General features: G+C 59.7%; 1 protein-coding gene across 1 annotated transcript in view; it reads right to left on the bottom strand.

Annotated features, from left to right (window-relative positions):
- The window catches only part of HCN4 (hyperpolarization activated cyclic nucleotide gated potassium channel 4), a 43,112-nt gene extending 30,494 nt beyond the window's left edge, over nt 1-12,618 (bottom strand). The window contains exon 1 of the mRNA XM_045901884.3: nt 11,292-12,618. Coding sequence (XP_045757840.1) covers nt 11,292-12,073 — 782 coding nt within the window. The 5' untranslated portion in view covers nt 12,074-12,618. The remainder of the gene's footprint in view (nt 1-11,291) is intronic.
- Between the last annotated feature and the right edge of the window lie 1,769 nt (nt 12,619-14,387).

The following is a 14,387-nucleotide window of genomic DNA, read 5'->3' as shown; positions in this document are numbered from 1 at the left end:
AGTGGCCTAACCTCTCTGAGCTTCACCCAGCCCACAAGACTACCTGGGGAGAAACGGGGAGGCGCCGAGCAGCTGGGGCACTTGCCCGCCCGGCTTCCAGGCAGCAAAGGCTCAAGCACAGCTGCCCGCACTCAGGAGACCGCAAGGAAAATAGCATTCGGCTGAGGAGCAGCACGGAGGGAAGCAACCTCAGGGGAACTTAGGTAGGAGAGCTCACCTGCTGCCGAAGGAGGGGGCACCGGGGTAAGGGCAAAACCCGCTGGACTCAGGGCGGAGGTGAAGACGACGCCGCTGGAGGGCCGCCCCAGAGGAGCTAGCTAAATATTCACTCTGGGAGGGTCTACGTGGCCCCCTTCTTGTTGGGATCAGGGTTCCCTGGAGGGGCCTGGACTCTTGACACCACAAGCCAGGTGGGACTCTGCTGCCTTCCGTCTAGGAAAACACCATCTGACAAGGATGAGGAGCAAGAACTGTGGTCCCTGGGGTCCCGCCAGCCCTGGAGTTTTATGATTTCTGATTGCTAACACAAGAAAAGGTAATGACTCCCTGGAGAGAAGCCTATCACAAATGGGCTTGGATGGCAGGCTGGGGAGCGAGCATCTCACCCCCAGGCTCCGGGGAGCCCTGAGGGGCTGAGGCAGATGAGGTGCGGTCAGAAAGCTGCAGACCATTAGCGTGGGGAGGGCCTCAGAGGTGCCCAGCTCACTGGCTCCTCAGGTGACAGAAGCAGAATCAATCTGGGTGCTCCCCCAAATCATACCCGCCCGGGGGGGCACACTGGGAGGCCCAGGCGTCCATAATCGCAAAAGGCTCCCAGGTGACTCCGCAGCCGGCCAATTCCAGCTTCAGGGTCTTGGGGTCTTGCTAAAACCCAGCCCCTCTCCGGAAGCACTGTCCACTTTCAGATGAGGAAAGCAAGGCACAGGGAGGGGAGGTTTCGTTCCGGTCCTCACAGCTGGATGGGGCAGAGCTGAGCATCCACTGACCTCTCATTCGCCACGGGCCCCCTCGGCTCTGTCCGCAGAAGCTGTGGAGCAACACAGCGGGATGATGACTCCTCAGAGCCTCTGGGACAGGATGAACAGCTTGCCGCATTTCCTTCCCCTGCCAATTCCAAAGCCCATGGTGCTGCTGGCCTGCCCCCCAGGACTCCTCCAGGTGCAGCTGTCTAGTATGACCCGTACTCTCCCTGGATCCTCACCTCTGAACTCTTCCGGGGCCAGGTCTGAGTTGTCCCCCAGGAGAGATGGCTGGGAGAAGGGGGTTGGGGTCCTTTGCCCAGCGAACAAAAAAAAGAAAGCCTGATGATCCCACGGGTGCCATGATCTCATGCGGGGGGAGCAGACCAGACCACACAACAAGCTGGGGAGCCTCTACCCTGTCCCCCAGCACAAAGGGCCGGCAGAGCCTCTGCAGAAGGAGACCCGCGTGTCAGGAATTCCCACTGCCCCAGGAGAACAGGGGCTGCACAACTCCAGGATCGTGCCTGAATTGGCCTCTGGGAGGGAGGGAGGGAGGGAGGTTCTCATCAGCTCCACTCATCAGTGGAGCTGTCCCTGCCCTGCTGGCTCAATTTGTACTAATGGGGTCAGGATTACTGGTTCAATACCTATTTGGGCAATTAGCTTTGCTCTCTTCTCAGCCTCAGACTGGGCCCTGACCCTGGACACTGAGACAGGAAAGGACTTTGCTGAGGTCATACAGCGGAACAGGAGGAGGGTCAGGAGGACAAACTTGGCGTGGGAGGGGTGGGCAGTTACAAGCTAGGAAAGCTCAGGAGGAGAGAACCCGGGGCTCCAGGGTGGGCTGGCCCCGATGCTGCACAGACGGGCCCCAGCTGCAGCGTCTCCCCTGCTGGACCGTGTTTCTTCTAGAAGGTGCTGATGGCCCTGATGAGGCCTGTGGGTCTTTCCTGTCCCTGCAGAAGGGAAAAGCGCCCTGTATCCTCTGACGGACAATAGGTGGGAGAAGCCGGCTTTGGCGATGAGTGGCTGGGGACTCGCGTTAATCATTGACAGGGGCTGCTCCAGCCTATGACAGGGAACTGCAGGGTAATTACTTCTGGCCTCCAGGCCACACACTCAGTGACATGAATGCGGCGGCCACATCTGCCTTCTGGGCGTAGTACAGCAAGAGAAGGGGGTTGTCTCAGAGGTTGGGCAGCTGGGGCCAGGGCCAGGAGAGCTCCCTGAGCCACAAGGACCCAGGGGGAGAGGCCAGAGAGACACGCACACACATGCAAACATATGCACACATACTCAGCATCAGGGTCAAGACCCAGGGCAGTGGGGAAACAGTCCTCAGGGGAGAAGCACAGAGTTTAATAAGTACAGGTCCAAAGAGGCAGATTTTGAGTAACCTGCCCTTAGTGCCTACCAACACCCACCCCAGCCCCTTAGCTCCATCTCCCAGAAACCTACTTCCAAGAAAGTGTGCAGAATGGTTCTCTCTTTCCTTCAAATCCAGCTCAGATCTGCTTCCTCCGGGAAGCCTTCCCTGACCATCAATCCGTACTGATCTACCCTAAAGACGAGCTGAAATCCTATTCTCTTCTTTGCTGGTGGGTAGTGACCCCCATCCTCCATAACAGGTGACAACAGTCTTGGAATGGAGCATCTGATCTCTGAGGGGGCATGACCCACCACCCCCTTAAGCTTGCCCCTCCCCAGGCCCAGAAGACTATTAGCCAGCCCCATGTTATGTATTAATTTCTGAAAGCCTCGTTCACGCAGACATAACACGTCCACCCACACGGATAAATGCTTAGGCAGACACAAAATCATCAGCAGCCAATTATCAGGCCCCCGCAGCTGCCAGGAGCAGACCCGGAGGCCCCGCGGCTGACTCCGCAGTTTGAGGAGCTGGGAGTGCGGTGGGGTGTGGGGAGTCCCTCCATCAAGCCGGCACACATCCCTGCCCAGCCCCAAGCACCGCTGTGCAGGAGCCACGAGCTGGCTGCCTGGCTGGGAAGATGGACACCAGCCCCAAACAACCAGAGAGCAGAGCGGGGCACGGAGCCGTCACGTGGGAGATTTGGTGGTTTCAGCGTCGAAGGCAGTGGAACCGTCGTTTATTTATAATTTGTACTTGCCTCCCAGAGAGGCCCGGAGGCAGCTGGCTCAGATGCTAAGAGGTGTAGGAGCTCAGGGAGCTTAGAGAAAGGGAGGGCTTCTTACAGGGGAGGGTCCCAGGTGGGGTGGGCCACATGCCCACCTTGCCCCAAGGCCTGGGGCCTCTGGGAGGCACTGGGGTTGGTTCCCAGGCTTTGTTCAAGGACTCCAGTTCCTGACCCCAGACCAAGGCCTTATCTTGGTCTCAGGTTGAACCCGGATCCTGGCCACAGCGTGGGCCTAGACTGTGGCCTCAGAGAGAGACCTGACCTTGATCACACCCTGAGCCCCGACCCTGGACACACAGTCCTGAACCAGGACTCCACTTCCTCACTTCTCTGAAGGAGGGAATGGATAAACCACGTGACCTCCTATTTCTCTGGTGGAGAGAATACAGATTCCACTGGCTACCTGTCCCCTTTCCCTAGGAACCCTAATCATATCCAGGTGCATCAACCATATCCAGGCATCTGGATATGGTTCCAGAATCCCAGAATCCTCCATGCCAGTCAGGATCCTGATCTGGCATCCCCAGGAGCAGAGCAACCCCAGAGTTGGCGGGGGGGGGGGCGGTTAGGGCAAGCATGTCCCAGCCTCCAGACGCTGCATTTTCAGATACGGAAAGACTCCCTTCTCACTGGGTCAGCTTAAACTAAGAAGGGACTCAGAAAATACCTATCACTGCAAAATTCGGGCATGGAGCTGGGGCAACCGGAAAAAGGTCCAGTGGCCGAGCGCCTGGGTGGCTCAGTCGGTTAAGCATCTGCCTGCAGCTCAGGTGGTGGAGCCCTACGTCAGGCTCCCTGCTCAGCGAGGAGTCTGCTTCTCCCTCTCCCCTTCCTCATATTCTCTCTCTCATGCTCTCTCAAATACAAAATCTTAAAAAAAAAAAAAAAAAAAAGCCAAAATGCTCCAGTGACAAGACCATTCAGGACCTCTGGTTGGGGTCTAGGGATAGACTGTGGAATGTTGAGGTCTTTGCAGCCAGATGTTACATAACCCACTGGGTTCTGATTTCATCTCTGACATGGACTTACTCTGTGACCTTGGGCCAGTGGCTCCCCCTTTCTGGTCCTCTGCTCCCCTTTGATAAAATGAAGGCTTTAGGCCAGAGGTTTGCTAAGGCCGATGAAATCTCTCATGCCGGCTCAGCCCCATCACCCCATAGCCCTCCACACTGATAATGTGTGGTCAAACATTATCTGCAATGTTTTCATTCTCAGGAGAATGTTTGTAATTTTACTTTTTAAAGCTAACAAAAAAGAAGGAGGAGGAGACAAAAAGGGACAAGAATGTGTTTAGAATCCTCGAGACCAGGTTCTGGTACTTCATCGCTGCATGATTTAGGGCAAATCTTTTTCTTTATCCCATCAGAGACTCAGTTTCTTTATCTGTAAACTGGGGATAACAGAACCTATTGTTCAGGCCACCATGTAGAGTAAATAAAATATGAGATATAAAGCTTCTAGCAGTTTGGTACCTGTTATAGATGGTTCATAAATGGTGGTTACTGACCTGGGAATCCAGTCTAGTCTGGATTCTAATCCTGGCTCTAGTCTCTGCTGGGTTGAATCGAGGGTTGTAAACTCAGAAGCCTTAGAAAGGTCATCAGCTCGGGGGCGGGGGGTGGGGGGGCATGAATGATGTGGCTGGGTATGGGATGTTAGGGACAGTGGGCAACCGGAGAGCAAACGCCAAATGAAACGGGGCAGCCTCTAGTCTTCTCCAGCTACCTGCTATGGTGTGGGAATGTGGGGCCAGAGCTGCCAGAGTTTCCGATTTTTCAGAAGCCCGAAAGCCAAATTTTTATGTCACATCTTTCCATTTTAAAACACTGTCTCAGATTTGTTATGACACACTATGCTGCCTAAACAGAACACATCTGGGTGCTGTATTTGGTCCATGGGGTGCTGCTTAGCAACTTCTGACCTAAGTACTGCTGTCTCATCTTGAGCACCGTTGGTGACAGGGCGCACACCCTCGCTCTGTGCTGCTTCCACCCCGATTCTGGGCAGGTGCTGATGATGAAGAGTGTCTTTGAGTGGCCTCCTAGGCTCTGGAATCACCGATTTCCAGGGCCCTGGCAGTGCTTTCTCAGTAAAGCCTGGCTGGCAGAGAACATCCTCTCCAAAGCCAAGACAATGCCCCTGCCCTCCCCACGGCCCGCTCTGGCGGGGAAACGTGGATTCTTCAATATCCCCTTGGGCCCAAGCAGGACCGCCTGGTGGGCCTTAGTAGCCCTTCTATTAATTAGCAACTGGCAGTCACAGCTTTGTAAGAGTCCTTGAGCCAAGGGGTGTATGTGCTGGAGCTGGTTGCCTCCTTGGATATGGGACTTGCCCCTCTTCCCCGCCTGGGCCAGCTGGGACTGCACCTTCTACTTTGGGCAAATTCCCCCAGGATGGCCAGTGTTGTGACAAAGGGCCACTTGGGCTGCTATGACACTGTCAGCTCCGTCATCTGTATGTGGCCTGCTGCCTTCCAGGGTGGGAGGGGCAGAGAGAAGTGACAGGTAAGTCCAGCCCATGGGGGAGGCTGCTAGGCATGGTGTGGGGCAGCGGAGGGGGCACTGAGGTCCAGACAACCACCCCCCCTCACCCGACAACCTCAAAGCGCCAAAGCAGCTCCTTTTACTGGATGTCTCTTCCTCTTTGCAGGCAGCCACCGTCAGGGCCACTCTCCTGCCCTGACACCTCTGGACTCTCTGGCTGACATCTGTTCCTTCCCAGAAACCCCCCTGCAGCCCAGCAGTCGCTGCACTCCCGGACCCTGCCCCTCCAGCCGGGCCCACCGCTCTGACCCCTTGAATGGGAGAGAAGCCGCCCAAACAATGGGACCAGACAGTTTGTAAGGGCCCTCCGGCTATGTGGCCTCCCTCTGCTCACCCCACCCCATCGGCCAGGGCTAGCAGGGTCCAAGCCGCAGTGCAAGAGGGGAGGAAGGCTGTGAATCCAACACCCGCAAGCATTCAGCTGACCTCTGTGGCTAAGGGTTGCTCAACCCGGTTCACAGAAGTCGCCCTGCTGCGCTCAGTGCTAGAGGCCCACAGGAGAAGACAGAGTCTCTGCCCTCAGGGAACTCAGTCAGGGAGCCCAGGCTAAGCAGAGAACATACACATGATCTGAACCCCAGCCCTCCGAGCTCAGCTCTGCGCTGGGCACCAGCAGCATCACCTGGGCCCCTTTCAGAAATGCAGAATCTCAGACCCCGCCCCTAATTCTGACCTGATGAGTCAGAATCTGTAGTTTCACAGGATCCCCAGGCGAGTTGGATGACATGACAATGTGAGAAGCACTGCATTCAAACAAACCCACAGCTCCATCCAAATGCCCTGAGGTGGTCAGGCCGGGGACACATGGATGATGGTGGGTGGCTGTGTGGCCCGAGAGGGCATCCCAGAAGACCCAGGGGCCCAAAAGCAGGGGAGAGGAGGGCAGATGGACAGGCAGACAGACAGGCAGACAGCCCAGCGCTGTGGGAGGCAGGCCACCTGACAGCCCAAAGCCTCATAGCTCACAGCAGCTAAGGGAACAAACAGGGGCAGGGCTGGGTAGGGGAGCAGCCCCCAGCCTCATCACGTAGCAGTCACACCACGGGGAACTGAAGCCTTGCCACGGGGAGAACCTGGAGCCCCGGCTCCCCGCCCCGGCCACACAAGGGGCCCGGCCCCGTGGGGCTTCTGCGCACCCCGCATCCCCGGAGCACCTCAGCCCTGAGCCGGGTGCTAGCCTTTGCCCCCAGCCCAGTCTTATCAGGATGAACACGTCCTCATCACTGGAGAATCCTGCTGCCCCCTGTATCAGCTAACAGCACTGCCCGGGCAGCTCACCTTGGAATTCCCCTCTGCACCAAGGCGCCCTTCCCCCTCCCCTGGCGCCGCAAGGCCTGCAGCTCTTTTCAGCCTGGCTTTCTACACTACAACAGATAGAGTGAGCGCCCATATTCCTGAGAGCAGAAGGAGCATTCTCGGGCAATGGCCTGCAGGAAGCCCTCCCTCGCACCAACCCAGAGCCGGGCTGCTCCCTCCTTCCTCCTCACCACCTCCTATGCAAACAGTCCAGCCCCTGGTTGAAGGGGAGAAGCTGGGTGTGGGACTGAGGAAATAGAAAAGTAGTCCCCAGACTGCCTCCTTCTGCATCTGACTCTGCTCCGTTTTCATGCCCATCCTGCCAGCAAAGGGAGGCCCCGGCCTCAGGTTACAGACGGCCCCAGGGAGCATGAGCTCTAAGAGGCTAGCACCTGCCCCTGCCAGGCCAGGCACTCTCTTCTGGGATGGTCTAGATAGAGTGGGGTTCACAACCTAGATGGTCTTCAACTTAGGGAGTCCACAGACCCCAGAAATTGAGTGTCCTATTGTGTCTGGATATACGTGCCTCTTTCTTGATAGACACTCTATAGTTTCCTGCAGGTTCTCACTTAGGTCCTCGACACAGGTTCAGAACCACTGGCCTGAGCCAAGGACAGAGGCCCATGTGGTCCACCCAGGACTACGGGAAGGAGGCAGTGAGAGTGGGGGCGGCGTGGCTCCCAGCAGCATCACTGGTCTCTGACAGTGTGCTGGAGCTGCTTACCTCCACAGGGTGACCACAGGTGTACAGGTCTGACGTGGGCAACAGGATTCCCATCGTCCTAGGTGGGAAAACTGAGGCTCAGAGAAAGCTCATAACCCGAGCAGACAGGGCTGGGCAAGTGATGTGAGGGGGGCAGTGGCAGTGCCAGGGGCCGGGGGCCCGCACCAGAAGCCAGGGTGAGGTCACCCTTGGGACGTATCAGGCCCCTGGTCCAGGTTCCATGATTTCAGAGTCCAGCGGTTTCTGTCCCAAGGAAAAGACCCTTTAGGGCACTTCTTCCCTTCCCTTCTTCACAGCTTCAAAAGGCTCAGGCTAGGAGACGGAAGAGCAGAGGGATGAGAAGGACCAAGCTTCTGTCTGCCTCCACTTTCAAGGCCAAGCTAGAGTTTGGGGCACAGGAGTGCCCCATCACTGACATCCCACATGGGGACTTCCCTGCCAGCCCCCACGTCCGCCCACACAGCTCCAAGACACCTGCTCAGACAGACACCTAAGCATACACACATCCAGGCAGAGCCCCTGAGCCTGACACTTGAAAGCCTGACAGGCTTCTGGGAACAAAACTAGGTACATTTCACTCGGGTCCCCGCTCCTTTCCTCTCTCTTTGGAAAAACACTATGTTTTATTTGTTCCGGGTTCCGGCTGCCAAGCTGGGCTCCCAGGACATGGCTCATGTGGAAGGAAGGACCCATCCAGGATCCAAGAGCCCAACCAGCCTTGGGCAGGAGCCCAGGGACCACTGCCCTGAGGGGCTGTCTGTGTGTCCTGGCCTCTTCCCTTACCAAACCTTAAATATAAATTTTAAAAGGCAACTGGGAAGTGGGAGGGGCGGGCGGGGTGGCAGACAAGCCTGTAGAGCCTGGAGGAGCCATGCGATAGCTGGGGCCATGGTGAGGAGAAGGGCAAGCAGCCCAGAAAAGCCTCTTACTAGCCATGGCCCACGTTCTGCAGGTCCCTCGGAGTGGAGTCCACTCAGCCCTCAGAAAAGGCACCCAACCTTCCCCCCGCAGGAACGGGAGATGCCAGAAGCAGCCCATGACAGTGAGCCCTGAACTCCAAACCGCAAACTCAATCTATCATGGTTTGCTGGTGATTCTTTATTAAACCAATTCTGCTGGATCAATGCTTCCTGCCCGTCAAAATGATGAATAAATCCTCAACTGGCCTGAGCAATGCTTGCAGAAGCTCTTGTGAGGCTGAGCTGGGCAGTGGGGAAGAGCTCCATGCAGAGGCCCATTGACCAGTGGCTGAAACTCAGCTTGGGGTGTTGGTGGGGGTGAGGCCAGTTTGAGTAGTGGGTTTCCTAAGCTTAGAAACTCAGCCAGGCCCTTGCCTCTTTGACCTTGTGCAGATGAGACCAGCTGTTTTGGCCTAGAGGTATGACCACTGCCCCTCCAGACACACACAGATGGTCTTTCTTGGATTTCTTTCCCTACACTCCACCCAGCCCCAGAGATGTGTGCTTCCAGCTACCTGTCTCTGCAGCTTGTGGTACAAACACAGATTCAAAGCCCAGTCTGACCCTTATCCTGTTGCCCATTTATCAATGCTGCTGCATAAACCCCTCCTGATCCCCGCCCGCCGCCCCCCCCCAGCCCCCGCCATGTCCCAGGCAGCCTGCAGTTAGTGACAGAGTCTGCAGCAGGGGGACTGCAAACAGACACGCCAAGATGGGCAGAGGAAGATCGGGAAGGCGGGGGGGTTCCCATTTATGCAATCAACCCAGTCCGAACCCTTCACCATCCAGGGTAAGGGGGGCACTGGGAAGGCAAGGCCCAGTTCCCAGAAGGTGCTCGATCCAAGCCTGTTGTCTGTGGAGGCCCGGCATGCTTGGGGTTGGCCCCTCGCACCCCCCACATCCCACGCAATGGGGTTGGCGAGGAGAACCCTGACCAGAGGCTCTCCGACGATGAAGACAGCAGGGAGACGAGCAAGGGAAGGGAGGGCCCCTCAATGCTCTCAAGCGGTGGATACTGGTACAGCCTACCTGCTTCCACCTCCAGGGAGTTCCGAGGGAGGAGGAGAAGCCCAGGACACCCAGAGGGTGCAGGAGATACAACTCCTGCCCATTCCTTCCTAGCTCAGGCTGGGAGCCCTAAGTCCGAACACTGACCAGAGGGGAGGAACCTGGTCCTGGGGAGCAGCCACAGTTCCTGATGGGAGGGTCCCACATTTGCTCACACAACTTGAAGACTATGCTTGTCTGTTTAGCCTGGGGCTTCCCACACTCTCTGGAATGGGAACCCTCGATATTAGGGTTACGAAGAGCAGTCCCTCGAGAAAAGGAAAGGTGGGGTGGGGGGGCTCTTGTCACCACTATTTTAAGCCATCGAGTGTTGCCTGACTGGTCACTCCCAGCACGAGAAATCTCTCTCATTGGATGGAAAATGGCTTTGCTCTCATTACAAACCTAGCTTCCCTGGAGTTTGCAAAGAGGGCTCTGGGTTGGCAAATGCTCATTTATATTGGCAGGCTAGCAGGGTAGGCAGGGAAAGGAGCTAAATAGGGGGCAGGGCTGAGAGAGAGAGAGAGAGAATGAATTAGACCCAGCTTTAGAGAGTGAATGTTTTTCAGACCCTCACTTCAGTTCTGTGTATCAGGAAAACTCAGGGAGGTGCTGGGGGGGCCCCAAGACCTTGACTGGGATGGGGGGCATCCCTTATTTCAACTTCAGAGGCAATCACTGATCTCCTGTTTTGCAGATACCCCCACAGGCCCCGAGTGGTATCCGCTCCTCAGTGGCATCTGACTCAGGTGATGGGGGAGGGGGCAGGGTCCCTCTTCCTGACTGGCAGTCACACCATTTGTTTGCGGACCCAGGACTGACCAGGGAGAGTCCTAGTAGCTACTGGAGCTTGGGTCTCTGGGGTGAGAAAGGGCCACTGGATAAGCTTGGGGTCACAGGACAGCCGCTCATCAGTCAGGACACCAGGCATCTTCCCTGACCACTGTGAGCAAGGTCATCCTGTCCTGCCGGTCTGGATGCCAGGTGCCCAGGGTGCCTGCTCCTGGCCCCCCAACTTGCCATGAGGGTCTGGACCCAGGGATAAGGTGGGCATGGAGGGCTTTTATCCTGGACCTCAGTCCTCCGGAGGCCCAGCTCTCCCTCCCCAGCTGCAGCTTCCCAGGGCACCAGAAGGAGATGCTAATGCTTGGGGTCAATGCCCAAGGAGCTGGCACCTCTGGCAAGAGGTCTGTCTCCCTTCATGGCCCTGCTCGTGAGGTGGAATGACCTGGAACTGCCTCTAGGATGGCCACCCTGACTCTGCAGCCTAGCACAGGGAGGTGGGATGGATGTGTGGCTTAAAGTGGCAGAGCCTACTCCTGGCTGCCTGCAGGGCTAGGCCAGGCTCAGAACACCTTTTCAGCCGGCCTCCAATGTGGCCCAGACCCCAAGGGGGCGAGGACTGGAGCCTGTAACACAGAAGAAAGTTCCCAGCGCGGTGCAGGAGGAGGTCTGGGGGTGTCTTGGTGCCTAGAGGCGCCCCACTTCTCTCGGAACTCCCCGCGCGAGGAAGGAAAGTTAACTCCGGCTGAGAGGCAGGGCTGAGAGAGGAAGCATGCCTGCGACCGCTCAGGGAACGCAGAGGATCGCGTCGGCCTCCCTACCTGAAGTCGCTGTAGGGGTGGATAATCCAAAATCCGGCCGACTTCACCCTCTCCTGCTCGCGCTCCACGGCTTTCTGGCTGCCAAACATCCTCAGGGAGAATTTGTTGACCCCGGGCTGGAGCATTGCTCCGAACTGACGCTGCATGAAGCCGGCCTGGCCCAGGCGCACCTCGGCCTCGGGGAGGATCTGGTCGCCGGCGGCCGCGCCTCCCTCCACTTTGATAGCGGTGTCCACCGAGGGCTGCTCGCAGGAGGCGGAGGCCGGCGGCGGCGGCTGCTGGGGCGGCGGCGGCGAGGCTGCGGGCTGAGCCGAGGCGCCGGGGTGCTCTGGCTCGGCCGCCAGGCCCGGGGGCGTCCTGTCCTCGCCGGGGGACGCGTCGCCCTCGGCGATGAGCCGCCGCTCCTCCGCGGAGTCATGCAGGTGCCCGTGACTGCTGCCGCCCCCCGCTCCGGCGCCGCCGCCCCGGCTGCCCAGCGAGGCCAGGCTCCCGCGGAAACGCCTGCAGTCGCCGTTGGTGCTGGACTTGCCCGCGCCGCGGGCCGGCCCCTCGCCGTCCGCCGCCCCGAGGGCCGCGCCCCGGGGCTCCGTGCCGCCCGCGGCCGCCGAGGGTGAGGGCGAGGGCAGCGGCCGCAGCCGGATGCTCCTGCGGCTGGGGTCCTGGCGGCCCCCAGCCCCCTCCTCCTCGGCGTCCTCTTCCTCGTCCATGATCCACGCCTTGGCCCCCACCTGCTGCGGAAGGCTGTAGAGCCGCTTGCGCATGGACGGCGGCAGCTTGTCCATGGCGCCAGGGGCCGGGGCCCGGCCGGGGCAGGGGCGCGGGTGCGGCGCCGCCGCCCCGCTCCAGGTCCACCCGCCGGTCACTCCGCCCGCGGGGACGCGTCTTTCGCCGCCGGCTGCGGGCCGCCTCAGGCGCCCATGCTGGGGCAGGCTGGGTGCCGCGGGGAGGCTCCCGGTCCGGCTCCGGGTTCCCGGGCTCGCCGCGCTGCGCCTCCTCCCGGGCCGGGCTGGGCGCGGGGACCCCGCGCTCCCTCCCTCTCTCCCTCCCGCGTTCGGGGGCGCGGCGCGCGGCCCGGCTCCAGGCGCCCCGCCCCCGCGGGGAACAATGGGCGCGGGTAGAAGGGGCGCTGCGGCCGCGGAGCTCGGAGAACCGCTCTGGAGCGCACAGCGCACGACCCGCGCGCCTCCCGGGCGTGCGTCCCGCGGGCCGGCGGGCTGTCAGTCTGTCCCGCCGCCTCGGCTTTGTGGCCAGCCACTCGCGAGCTCGCCTCGCCTCCTCTGGCCGAGACCGGCCGGCCGGTCCCGGGGCTCCCGCCGCAGCCGAGCGGAGCCCAGCGGCCCGCCGGGCTTACATCAGCGGCCGCCTCCCCCGGAGCGCCCTCCGGCAGCGCTCGGCTCCCGCGCCCCGGAATATTCATGAAGCCGCCGCAGCTCGCGGGTTGCCATAGGAGCGGCTCCCGCAGCCGGGCCTGCCTACCTGGGCTTCTTAAAGGAGCAGCCGCGCGCGGGCCGGGGGCCGGGGGCCGGGAGGGGGGCGGGGGCGGGCCCCACGGGGGCGCAGGGTGGACCTTCGCCAGACCTTAGCGGCTGAGGGGAGAGGCGTCCTTAATCCTACACCCTCAAATACCTTTCCTTGGCCAAGGCTGGGAGCGCGCCCCAAGTCTAAGGTTCCAGCTTGGGCTGCGAATTTCCACCCCAAGACTGGGAGGGGGGAAGGGGCGGGGGACGGGGTTTCCCGATCTCTCCTCCGAGCTCTAGGCTCGCCTTTCCGCGGGGGTTTAGCTTCTCAGCCGAGTCTCCGACCCACCTCTAGGGAGGCGGGTGGGTCGTCTGGATGCGGAGCCCCAGGCCTTTCCGCCAGGCGCCTGGAGAGGGGGTTTCCAGGAAATGCGCTGCCTCTGGGCTGCTCCCGGGGTTTTCCTGTGATACGGGCGGGGGGCGAACCCCCGCCGGTCTTTCCCCTGCGGAGCCTCGCAGCAGCCGAGCAAGGAGGGCGTGGGGAAAACTCCGGGAGGCACCGGGCGCGCGGGTGAGACCCAGGCCTTCGAGGTAAGACTTCGAGGAAATGCGCCCACAGCTAACGCGGGGTCCGATCCCCGTGCGCGCCTCCCGGGTGGTTCAGGTGGGGGTTTCTGAGACCAGCGGGGCTGCAGCGGGGAGCCAATAGGCAGGCTGCTTTGGCGGCCTGGCACTCTGGGGCTAGCTGTGGACCTTCATCCTGGGTTCCCATCCAAATTGTGACACCCCTATGTGGACCAACGCTAGAGGAGTTCCCGCTCCATCCAGGCCCCCTACCCCCAAGCAGCTGTACAATCCCCTCCCCCTTCGAGTCTGCTCCCCACCCCCACCCACAGGCCAGCAGGCCATCCAGCTGTGTGTCCTCTCTCCGTTTACCGTCTCCGGGTTTATGGACAAATCCCGCCAGGTCAGCCAGAGATACCGCTCTCTTCCCCTCCACACCCCAGGACAGCCTGACACCTCCCATCCACACAGGCGCGGCTGCCAGATCCCCTCTCCTTGGCCTGGGGGCCACCAAGATGGCCCAGGGGTTCCTCAGATCCTGTCAGGGCCAACGTCCCAGATTAGCTCAAAAATGGGGCATTAGAGGGAAAGGGTTAGCCAGAGAAGGTTGGAGTTTGGGCTAATGCTGAAGTGGACCCGTCAGCAAAGTCTGACAGGAGGGGGGCAAAAAGGTGCCCTAGCCCTGCCATCTCTCTGAGGAATAGCATGAAGTTTTTCTTCAAAGGATTTTTTACTCTCATTCTTAGCCCACTTGGGACCACCTCCCCCACCCCATTCAGAGCAAAAATTTGGGAAGCAAGATGGGAGGGCGCAGCCTGGCAGGGACTTTTCTGCTCTACCCACTGGACCACAGGACCTCCCATGGGAGGGAGGGAATGACTAGGGTGATGACATCACCGCTAGCTGGCATTTCTACCTTTGAGCAGCTCTGAGCTGACAGTTCTCTGCACAGATGCTGGGAGGCCTAATCCTTGAATGTCCTTGGGTCTCCTTGAGAAGGAGTGTTCTTAACGGGCTGAGAGCCCCGCCTGCCCTGATGTGCCAGCCATAGGGAGAAGACCTCTGTTTAACTCGC

The sequence above is a fragment of the Mirounga angustirostris genome, unplaced genomic scaffold, assembly GCF_029215605.1.
Source record: "Mirounga angustirostris isolate CCGP_5_RB_7025 unplaced genomic scaffold, mMirAng1.0.hap1 SCAF_9, whole genome shotgun sequence".
Classification (NCBI taxonomy): domain Eukaryota; kingdom Metazoa; phylum Chordata; class Mammalia; order Carnivora; family Phocidae; genus Mirounga; species Mirounga angustirostris.
Note: the sequence above shows the minus strand (reverse complement) of the source record. Positions and strands in the feature narration are given on the sequence as shown.